The following is an 11695-nucleotide window of genomic DNA, read 5'->3' as shown; positions in this document are numbered from 1 at the left end:
ATTGTGATAAAAACTGCATGATATTGGCATAGTGACAGGCAGGTAGATCAATGGAACCGAATTGAAGATCATGAATACTTCTTAACTCTTCTTCAGCCTCTCTATATTGGGCCAGTCTGTAAGATACCTTCTCTCATCCATCTTACCTCAAGGTTGCCTTTAGATTTGCTCGACAGCCTTGTTACCCTCATTTCTTTGGAAATCTGACATCCATTCTAACTGTCTCCTTTAGACATATGTGGTTCCTATCTTGGTCATCCTTTGCTTGGCTATTGTGTGTGTGTGTGTGTGTGTGTGTGTGTGTGTGTGTATTTTGCCAAGTTACATGTGTGGGGGCGAGAGGACAACTTGCACAAGTCAGTTCTCTTAATTTTACTGTGTTTTGGGAATCAAATTTAGATCTTCAGAGTTGATTGTAATAGCTTTTACCCACTGAGCCATCTTACTAGCTGTGCACATTATACTCTAAATTCATGTTTTCCAAACTGTAGTCTAGATCAGTTTCCTCCCCTTCCTACCTTCTGGGAAGCTGCTCTTTTTATCTTCATCATTCTTTGCCTCCTGACATGTGGAAGCCATCCCATATGGGCAGCCTTTTTACCATTCACATACTTGGCTCATTCACCAGACTCCAGCAGACTCTTCTCATGCTTGACCTTTTGAATTGATGCTAACCATTTATAATGATGATATCCAGAACTGAGAGGATTTCCTAGGGAGACCAGGCGTCTTTCCTCCTTGCCTTTATACTGTCATGCATTGCCTCTTTTCTGTCTTTCAGTGTTGGTGTGGGTATAGTTAACACCCTAGTTCAGTTTGGTCACCAGTCTAGGACCTCTCATTTCTGGATAACTTTTACGTGGGGTCTGTAATAGTTCGAGTGAACAATGCTGCCCATAGGCTTGTGGTCTTGAGCACTTGGTTCCTAGTTAATTGCACTGCTGGGGAGGATATAGAACGTTGAAGAAGGAGGTAGAAGTTGATAAAAGAAGAGTGTCTCTTTCACTCTGCTTCCTGTGTGTGGATAAAATGTGGTGAGCAAGCTTCCTGCTCATTACTTCCTTGCCCATTGCTGTGCCTCCCCTGCCCCTGTGGACAGTAGCCCTCTGGATCTAGAAGACCATAATGGTAAATACTTTCTTAAGTTGCTTTTGTTTATGGTATCTTCTCACAGCAGGAGAAAAATAATGGGTACAAGGTCTGCCTTCCCTTTCCAGAATCTCATCTTTACCTTATCAGCTTTTGCATAAGAGGGCCACCCTTTGCACCCTACTAATACCCCCTGTCTTATGAGCCCTCCCTCTGGTCAGGAGCCTGCTGCCTCTCCTGCAGACAGCAGCAACCCCCGCCCCCCAACTCCTGAGGGCTTTGACCTTCCTTAGCCCTACCAGGTAGCTTTGCAAACTTTTATAAGGGGAATTGGAATAGGAAGAGAAAGGTGCTGGAACTTACATGCCTGTAGTGGAATTGCGCTCCATAGAGAAATTTTGCTTTTATTTTTTGATCTCTTTTGTTATTGGAGTAAGACAGTATTGTCTTGTGGTTTTAATATACATTTTAATATACATTTTCTTTGAAATTAGATTAGGTGGCCCTGTACATGTCTTCTTGTGAGAAATGCTTATTTGGGTCTATTGATACTTTTAATTAGGCTATTTTAATTGTATTTTGTTGTTAACATTAGTGTTTTTTATATATTATGTATGTAACTCCCAATCAGCGTTAGTTTGCCAGTATGTTCTCTCATTCTGTAGGATGTTTCTTAATTCTGTTTCTATGCAGAGAAAAGCCTTTTAGTTTCTCTTTGGATTTAAAATGTGGCTCCTACTGAGAGTGCATTGTAGGATCTTGGTTTATTTTCCTCTTGACAACTTCTGAATGCTGATTGATTTACTCCATTTACCTTGAATGTCATAGCCCATCATCTATGTTTTTGACTTTCCTGGCTTTAGTTACCTGCAGTCAGGGAATGGTCTGAAGATATTAATGGAAATTATGTAGATGAAGTTAACTAAAATCTCTATGAGTACAGATCGTTGTCATACATCTTAATTGTGTATTACATATGAAATGAAACTTATGTATAATTATATAGTATAAAATCAGTTTATTATACAAATGTCATACAGATTCTGAAAGTCTAGTATTTTTAGTGAAGCACAGGGGATGGAATACCTGACCTTCTAGTTTGGTCAGAATTCAAGACAACCAATCAATCCACTGAGACTTGTCAAAACAGGGTGCTGTGGAGGAGCTGTCTGCTGAGCCAGGAGAAGCTTTTTTGAGGGTTCTTTGTAGAAATAAGCAGGGTGGAAGTCTATGCGTCCTAAGAAAAAGCAGCTATTATCACTGGTAGACTAGAGATACCAGGAGATCGGCTGTTTGTTGTTTTGGTCCGGTGAGAGTAGATTGATATCCACAACCTCAGACATTCTGTATTTACTGCAAAAAAATGAATAAGAGGACTTGGGAATGAAATTATAGAGCTTTCATCTGGATTTGTGTACATTGTGTGTATGTGTGTGGGTGTGTGCGTGGGTGTGAGTGGGTGTAATGTATACATTCTTTGTGTGTGTGTAATTTTGGTAAGCTTAAGTTGTGATGGCTTTGAATGTCAAAGTACTAAATTTAGATCAGATTTTCTGCTCCAGTAGAATTTTCAAAAAATTGTAGCAAGTAAATGAACTGATCATCTTCCGTGTGTGTGTGTTTGTGTGTGTGTGTGTGTGTGTGTGTGTCTACATATATATATGTATATGTGCACACATACATACACACACATACACACACACACACACATACATTTATACTTCTTTCTGTTCCAGGCACTTCTATAACTTATGTCTCTTATCTTCTTATAATACTGAATTATTATTCAGTCTGATTTTTTTAAAGTTCCAGTCTATTGAAATACCCATCCTCCCAGGGCACTATAGGCAGCTAGCAAAAGAATCCATTTCAGAAATTGCTTGATATTGGCAAATGAAATATTTGAAAAGTCTTTTTGTAGTAACAGTGTTATGTTAAATGGCATGTCTATTGGACATTATATCAGTGATGTCCTCTCTTTTTTAATTTATGAAATGTTATAGTGATTACAGGGCCAGAACTTGGCATAGTATGTAAATTGATATATGTCATTATCTTTGCATTTTATTAGTTTAGTCATTTTCTGCTATGCTAAAGTACTGACTTCATTACATACATTGAAATTGTTTTACCAATTTTGATATTTTTGTCAAGTTTGTGACTCTAATCTTTATTCTTTCCAGTAATCTTAATATGTTTCAGGGTGATACTGCTGATTGTAGGGCATTCAATTGAAAAAATTAATATATTGAAAATTTCAAGGAACTATTTTAAGCTTTTGGAATTTAAATGATTAAGCTTATACTCTTTTAAAAGAATATAATTAGATACCTAATCATTTTTAATTAAAGGTTGTATAATACATATATGATCAAAGTTTTATGCTAGGATGATTAATTCCAGCCAAAAGAATTTAGGAAATCTTACAGAGAAAGAAGAATTTTAAAGAGTTCTTAGAATATAAGTCAGTTTCAGAAGCATTTGAGACACAGGATGTGGTTTGCAGGATGGAAACAAAGGTGTGCAGATATAGATGGGTAGACTCATCATTCAGCATGATTTGATAGTGGAACACTTAGTTGTAAGATCTGTTTTATAATGAAGCTTTGAGATGCTTTTGGCAAGCTTAAGTTGTTGAAGGGTTTGAATATCAAAATACTAAATTTGAATCATATTTTCTGCTCAAGTAGAATTATCAAAAAATAGCAAGTAAATGAACTGATCATCTTCCATATTTTTCAAGATAGGGTTTGAGATGTAGCTTTTCAGTTTTGTGTGTGTGTGTGTGTGTGTGTGTGTGTGTTTTAATAGCCCAGGATGGATTATATATTATGCTACAAATGAGAAAATGTAAAATACATCAGGACATACTTATTGAGTATTGCACAATCATTACAACATTTTTTGAGCAGCATTCAGTATGTGTTATGGGGAGAGAAATGTGTATGGTCCTTTATATAAATGTGGCAGCCCAGGCATGGTGGCTCCCAACCCCAAACACAGTGCTCAGGAGGGTGCCAGGTGAATTGCAGCATGTTTGAGGCCAGTTTGTCTCTAAAGCAAGCAAACTAACAAGACATCTATGTTCTTGACATTCACTGACGTCACTAATGCTTTCTGGAGGTATTACAAAATACCATGCTGCTTCTTTTGTGGCAGTTAGACTTAGTGTTTTAAGAGGTTTTTAGTAAATATTCTCATATTTGTATTATGTAAGTGACCTGATTTAAGTGTTTATGGTTCTACTAAATGAGGCACTGCCTAATTTGCAGCTGTCTTACAGATAATCTGGATATACGTGCTACCTGTATATAGCATTATGTCCCCTTGTATATACACTGTATGAGTATACCATCTGGCCTCAAAATTATGATCCTGTTCTCTCAGTCTTTTTAAGTAGTTGGATTTTAGGCATTTACCCAACATATTCAGCTACTTAATGTAATATCCTTTTATATTTGCAAGGTTTTAGATCTTTGTTCTTTATACTTCTCTTTAGTAAAAAGATCCATTCTGTATATAAGTTGTTACTAAAAATTCTGTGTGATCTCAAAGTTTTATAAGTAAAAAAAAGTGGATTGGTTCATTTGTAATTATTAATTTCTAACTGACGAATGTATGTATTACCAATAATTATAAACATAAAGGCTACTTTCAAGAAAATATGAATATTTTCTTTCAAAGATTTATTTCTGTAGCAAGAATTTATACTAGTGTATAAGGAGAGACCACAAGTAAAATTGTCATCATGAGTTTAATGATCTGTAATGGTGGGTTAAAGTACACTGGATACTTGTATGGCACTCTCAAAACTCTACTGGAATTGCCATGGTAAGCTGAAAAGAATGCACTTACTCTGGTTATTCATATTTCAAAGTCCATGAAATGTCGGACAGGGTACTTTTGTTATTTCATATTAAAACAGTGCTTTCTGGGCTTGTTATACAATTCAATACCTGACATGATTTTAAAGTCATGTGTTATTTGATCATTGAAAACTAAAGCTAAAGATGTAGAGGTATAAATGGCTAAGATGTCTTCTATGCTTTCCTGTAAAGTCATTTACTGAGGAAGTATTTTCAACATGTTACAATCAATCTTCAGTTAAGGGTAGCTGCCAATATTATTTATGGAAAGATTATTATATAATTTAAAATTGAATAAGATGGATGATGTATGTAACATGATGAATAATAATGTGTTTATATATAATGCATTCATATCTTTTGTGCATGAATGTATGGATAAATATAAACTGATTTTGTAAAAAAAAAGTCCTTCTGTTCACTCATCCTTTCAATGTGATGTTCTTTATTGTCTTGGATATTGATTCTGCATGTTTTACATAGTGTAATGTGCTGTGTGAGAGTGTGTATGCAGGTTCACAGAGATGCATATGCTAGTTCTTCCTTTTCAAGAGTCACTTACCAGAACATAGCAACAGTGTCACTAATTTACCGTATAAAGCAGTAGGTGGATAAGAAAACATTTAAAGTGTTCCCACAATTCTGCTTGGCATTTATGAACTGGAAAGCTGTCTAACTGAAGGCACCAATTAAATTTGATTTCCCCTGACTTGAATTCAGGTTCTCTGAGGAATCTTTGATGCATCCAAGTTGTCAAAAAGAAATCAAATTTGAATTTAGTATGTTAGAAATGTATGTGATCTTACACTGCTTACCTATTTCTTTCAGTTTGTTTGTACCCTCTGTCAACTACCTATATTCTCCAATCATGTTGCTGTTATTCTGCATAAAACCAATACATATGTCATCATTGGCATGGGAAGCCACTGCTGTATTTCAGGCCTTCTCATTGTGGCATGCTAATAGACAGTGTGAGGTCTCATAGGAATGATAATGTATAGCAGCAATGCATATTATATGTTGTCTTGCAGAGATTTTCTATAATACATTACTTATATTTTGATACAATTTTATATTTTTCTCTGAGAAATTTGAAACTAAAATTAAGTTCTAACTTTATAAAAAGTTCCTACCATCGTTTATTTAGAAAGATTCTTAAAATACAAATCTATTTTGCAAGTTCTTCAGGGAAAAATTTTAATTTTTTCCTTTTATTTTTATTAAAAATATATTCTTTTCTCATATAATATATCCTGTTTTACCTTATAATAAGATAAATCAGAAACCATTACATAGAACTTGGACAAGGCAAACCAACAGAAAGTAAAAGGACCCAAGCATCAGACACACACTCATTCACGCAGTCAGGAGTCCCATAAAAATACTAAACTAATAGCTGTAATATATGCACAGAAGAACTGATGCACAGCCATGTAAGCCCTGTGCTTGCTTGCTGCTTTACTCTGTGAGTTCATGCGAGCTTTGTTCAGTTGATTGAGGGTTGATTGTTCTCCTGGTATCCTCCACCTCCTTTTGCTCTTAAATTCTTTCTGCCTCTTCTTCTGTGGGGTTCTCTGATCTCTGAGAGACATTAGAGTTATATATTCCAAGGGCTCTCATTCTTTTCATAATGTCTGTCTGTGGGTCTTTGTATCTGTTCCCATCTGCTGTAGGAGGATGCTTCTCTGATGGCGGCTGAGCAAAGCACTGAGATATAAGTATAATATCTCTGATTCTTGGTCACACAAACAGTGTTGGATATCGGTTCCATCTTGTAGAGTGGGCCTTCACTCAAATCAGATATTGGTTGGTTACTCCCACAAACTTTTTACCACCATTGCCCTAACACTTTTTGTAGGCAATGTAGATTGTAGATCAAATGTTTTGTGGTTGGGTTAGTGTTTATGTTTCTATTTTGTTAGCCTCTGAGGTATGTTAACAATGGGACCTTACTCTCAGTGGGTGGAGTGCAACCTATATATCTTGATGGAAGCCTTAGGCAACAAATCAATTGGATATAACCCACCCAGTTCAGTACTGGAAGCCTTACTTGGTGATAAGCATAAGTCAGTTGGGACTCTGTCCTTCTCATTATTTGGAGACTCCATTAGAATTGTCTTCATATATTTTAAGAAATAGCCAGTCTTCTGGGTTTCCATATCGCCCCCAAAAGCTCCTCGGTTCTAGCTCGCCCTCCTTTTCCCTCCCCCAGCCCCATTTCCCCTTCTCCTTCTCACCTTATCTTCCTATTCCTGTTTCTGTCTGTTTTGAACCAAGGCCACACATAAACTCTATAAACTATAAGCTCTATAAATACATATAAATTTCCCTCTTATAGGGAGGTCCACGCTCCCCTAGTATACCTAACATTTCTGGGTCTACAAATTGTACCTTGGTTATCATTTATTTAACTGCTTGTATCTACATATAAGTGAATAAAAATACAATATTTATCTTTCTGGGTATGGGTTATCTCAATCAGTATGATTTTTTTCTCATCTCATCACTCTTATTATATAATTATATCACATTTTCTTTATTCATTTTCCTGTTGAAAGACAACTAGGTTGTTTCCAGTTTCTATATATCATGAGTAGACCAACGGTGAACCTGGTTGAGCAGGTGTCCTTGTGACAGAATAAAGATCCTTTGAGTATATACCCAAGAGCAGTATAGCTAGATCTTAAATAGATCCCATCTTCCTGAGGAACCACCGTACTAATTTTCATAGTGACTCTATTTGTTTGCCCACCCACCAGGGATGGATAAGTATGCCTCCTGTTCCACATCCTTGTCAGCATAAGGCTGTCACTTGTTTAATTGATGTTAAAAATTATGGTGGGTGTGATAAGAAATCTCAGAGTAGTTTTGAATTGCGCTTCCCTGATGGCTAAAGATGTTTCTTAGCCATTTACTGAAGGAATACTGCCAGATACTGGAGGGAACACAAGATATCATTCCTGTGATTGTTTCTCTGCTTTAAAGATTTAGATTCTTTAAAGATTCTCTAAAAGGAGTATTAATGAAACTAAGTGTTTCTTAGCCATTTGAGTTTCCTCTATTGAGAATTTGGTTTAGATCTGTATTCTCTATCAGATGTGGAGTTGTTAGAAATCTTGTACCATTCTGTAAGCTACTGCTTTATTTTGGCAGCATCATGACATGCCTGAATTATAATTTTACTAATTATTTTAGTAATTCTGGCTGCAGTTTTATTTTGTAGTATATAATAGGGAAGAAAATAAAATTTTAATTTTAAAATGGCATATTTTCAAACTGTTACTTTTATCTTGAGAAGTGAGAAGCAGTGAGCTTTAAAAACGTAATTAAAATTGGAAACTTTGAGGTGAGAAGTAATGTTCTTTATTTTACTTAAGTAGAGTAAAATAGGGCAGCATTAGTGGGGTTTTTTTTTTTTTTTTTTTTGTTTTTTTTTTTTTTTTTTTTTTTGGTTTTTTGAGACAGGGTTTCTCCGTGTAGCCCTGGCTGCCCTGGAACTCACTCTGTATACCAGGCTGGCCTCCAACTCAAAAATCTGCCTGCCTCTGCCTCCCAAGTGCTGGGATTAAAGGCGTGCGCCGCCACTACCCGGCTAGCATTAGTTATTTTTAATATTGAAATAACTTAACATTTTAATTTAAAAGTACCATCTATGACTTTGTATGCATGTGATTAATTTCTCATTTTGCCTTTGTCTTGATTTATATTTGGTAATTAAAGGTTTGCATCCAGATCAGAGTTGAAAACATTACAGAGAGTTGTCAGGCCAGAGCAGAAAACTGTTTGAATTTGGCCACGTATACTCAGTCTGCAGTGTTCTTAAGTATTTGAATTAATCTAAAAATTAATTTACTCTAAATATTTTCATGTTCTACTCTAAACAAATTTCATGTTCATAGATCAAACAGCTCTCAGATCTGAAGTGAGAGTAGCAAGATATGCAACACTGGTATGTAGTGCCAGATACTGGAGGGAACACAAGAAGTCATTCCTGTGATTGTTTCTGTGCTTTAAAGATTTAGATTCTTTAAAGATTCTTTAAAAAGAGTATTAATGAAACTTTATTTTTACAGAGTACCTTCAAGTTTAAATCTGAGAGTGATATTCATTTGGCAGAACATCATAAACAGGTTCTGTATGACGGGAAGCTTGCGAGTAGTATTGCCTTTTCCTACAACGCCAAGGCCACCGATGCTCAGCTTTGCCTGGAGTCCTCACCAAAAGAAAATGCATCCATCTTTGTGCACTCCCCACATGCACTGATGCTCCAGGTGGGTGGGTGGGCGGGGCTCTGCCCATGCTGCCAGCACCCAGGCACTGCTCACCTGCAAATGTTCTGCTGCTTTTTCTTTTGAATTTGTAAACCAATTTTCTGTCTTCAATATTTAGATTTGGAAATTTGCCCCATCTGTTATTATGTGTTTCTGTGTCCTTTGAAATAAAAATCTGTTCACTTCCTGAACTTGAAGTTGGGAGGTATAAAAAATATTCTGATTTGAGAAGGTCTCATCTGCCAACTTGAAAATTACTTGGATGTCCATAAAGCCAATAATAATACTTTCTTCTAGAATAATTTAGAATGCCTTCATAGATTACAATAATAGCGTATCTTATTTAAGCTTTAAAAGTGACTAGTCAAAGATACTTCATTTTTACTGTACACATATAGGTCTGTCAATAATTCCATGCTTGAGAACTCTTACAGTATCAGGATACACTAAGCACATAAGGTAAGGGTAAGAAATCTAGGGTAAGAAATAGTGATGAAAATCTTGTCATGGAGGTTTAACAGATATTTTTGCCTTTGTTGTAGGATGTGAAAGCGATAGTAACACATTCAATTCATAGTGCAATCCATTCAATTGGAGGGATTCAAGTACTTTTCCCACTTTTTGCCCAGCTGGACAATCGACAGCTTAATGATAGTCAAGTAGAAACAACTGTCTGGTAAGTTTTCTTTGCTGTACCATATCCTACTGTTTGTACTCTTAGGTTCCTCATGGCATATTCCATACCATGTAACACCAGTTTTTGGTCTATTCTGAACTGCTAATAAGAATTTTTTAGAACTGAGGCAGGCATATATGTGTATATGTACATATATATGCATACTATAAAAATAATTATCATAAAAATATTTTCTATAAAGTGAAATAATTCTAGATGTAATAAAGTGAGAACGATATACAGCTAAAAAAAATTCTTATTTATCTTCAAACTTAGCCATAGCAAATGTTCATAGTCCTATCAGGTTATATTGAACAACTAAGGTGAGTTATATCAATAAGTTACATAGCTTATAGCTTAAAGAGTTACTCATTTTATAATGCAACACCATGATCTCAGATTAGAACAGTGTTAAGTAACATAAGCTTTTCTTTAAATATACTTCATTTTTGAGGGACACAAAAATAGAGGTTTGTTCATGTTCAGGTAAAAATGAAACGTCTTTTATAAGGTTGAATTTGTCTTTACTTCTTGTCACTTCCCTTATTTTATTAAAAATACCTTATATCAAGCTTTGTTTCATGTATTTTCTGATGTATTAAGGATACTTTTTAGCATTATACAGTCTCATTGCTTTGGATTTTAAGCTTGAGTCATATAGACAACATTATTTTTCAGTCCAAAATAATAAAGGCTTCATGAATATAGACACATACATGTTAGCTTTTAATGGGTTGTTGCATTTTAAAGTTGTGGGAAAAGTTTAAGATCTGGTAAAATGGAAGGCATGATTTTCTCAAATTAGCTGAGTTGACTTTGAAAACTTCTGTATTAGTATTGGTAATCTTATTGTTTCTGTATTGAGACTCATTCATGAAACATATTTAAATATAAATCTAATATTTATGACATTCACTGCCTATCTATGGGTTATCCTTTATTTTATTTCAATGTAATATAAAGGTTGGAGATTTGAAAGTCAAGAAACCTTTAAAGTGAAATGAAACCTGAGGTTGTGTCCTTCCAGGCAGTTACTTTGCACTGAATGCTTACTTATTTTGATGTAGTAAATCAAAATAAATCAATTTAGGGAAAACAGACAAAAACAAACAAAAAAAACCCATGCTTTATGATCCTGAATTTAAATAAATATTATTTTGCTATTTATCATCTAAGGGGAGTGTAATACATTATGATCTATATCGTAAAGTAAATGCTATGAAGAAAAAACAGAGAAAATTCCTTGCTATTTAAACAGTCCTTAAGAATTACTTGGAATTTATAATTTTATTACCTGGAGGAGATTGTCTATTTCAGGAAGGTTTGGAAAGATGATAGTTTGGAGTGTTATAAATAAAACTATTACAATAATATATTGCTTTATGAATAGCTCTTATATAAAATCTTAGTGCTAATACCACATATAATGTTGGTTGAGGCTTTTAAACAATATTTATGAAATTTTTTCTTCAGAACTCAGTACATACATTTATTTTAATATTTAAATTTTATTTATTTCATTAATGAGATGAAAGTGGAAAATTCAGTATTCTGGTTTTGATTTTATACTTTGTTTTTATTATCCATCTCACATTTCCCATCTTATAAAGATGTGCATTTTGTTCTAAGTTTATAACTGATAGAAAAGATGTAGTAGGAAAAAAATTGTAGCCCTTTTAATAACAATGCATATCCATGTCTAAGACACTGTAGGATTCCATTGTGTGCAACCTTGTATTTTTTATTTTATTTTATTTTATTTTATTTTATTTTTTTTTTTGTATTTCGAGACA

The 11695-nt window shown here is 34.7% G+C and overlaps 1 protein-coding gene across 5 annotated transcripts in view; it reads left to right on the top strand.

The window, feature by feature from the left end:
- The window catches only part of Nbea (neurobeachin), a 551294-nt gene that overhangs the window by 103699 nt on the left and 435900 nt on the right, over positions 1-11695 (top strand). For all 5 annotated transcript variants that reach the window (XM_031373880.1, XM_031373884.1, XM_031373881.1 and 2 more), the window contains exons 9-10: positions 9029-9226; positions 9769-9902. In XM_031373880.1, the coding sequence (XP_031229740.1) occupies positions 9029-9226; positions 9769-9902 (332 nt within the window). The remainder of the gene's footprint in view (positions 1-9028; positions 9227-9768; positions 9903-11695) is intronic.

Source organism: Mastomys coucha, unplaced genomic scaffold (assembly GCF_008632895.1).
Source record: "Mastomys coucha isolate ucsf_1 unplaced genomic scaffold, UCSF_Mcou_1 pScaffold16, whole genome shotgun sequence".
Taxonomy (NCBI): domain Eukaryota; kingdom Metazoa; phylum Chordata; class Mammalia; order Rodentia; family Muridae; genus Mastomys; species Mastomys coucha.
Note: the sequence above shows the minus strand (reverse complement) of the source record. Positions and strands in the feature narration are given on the sequence as shown.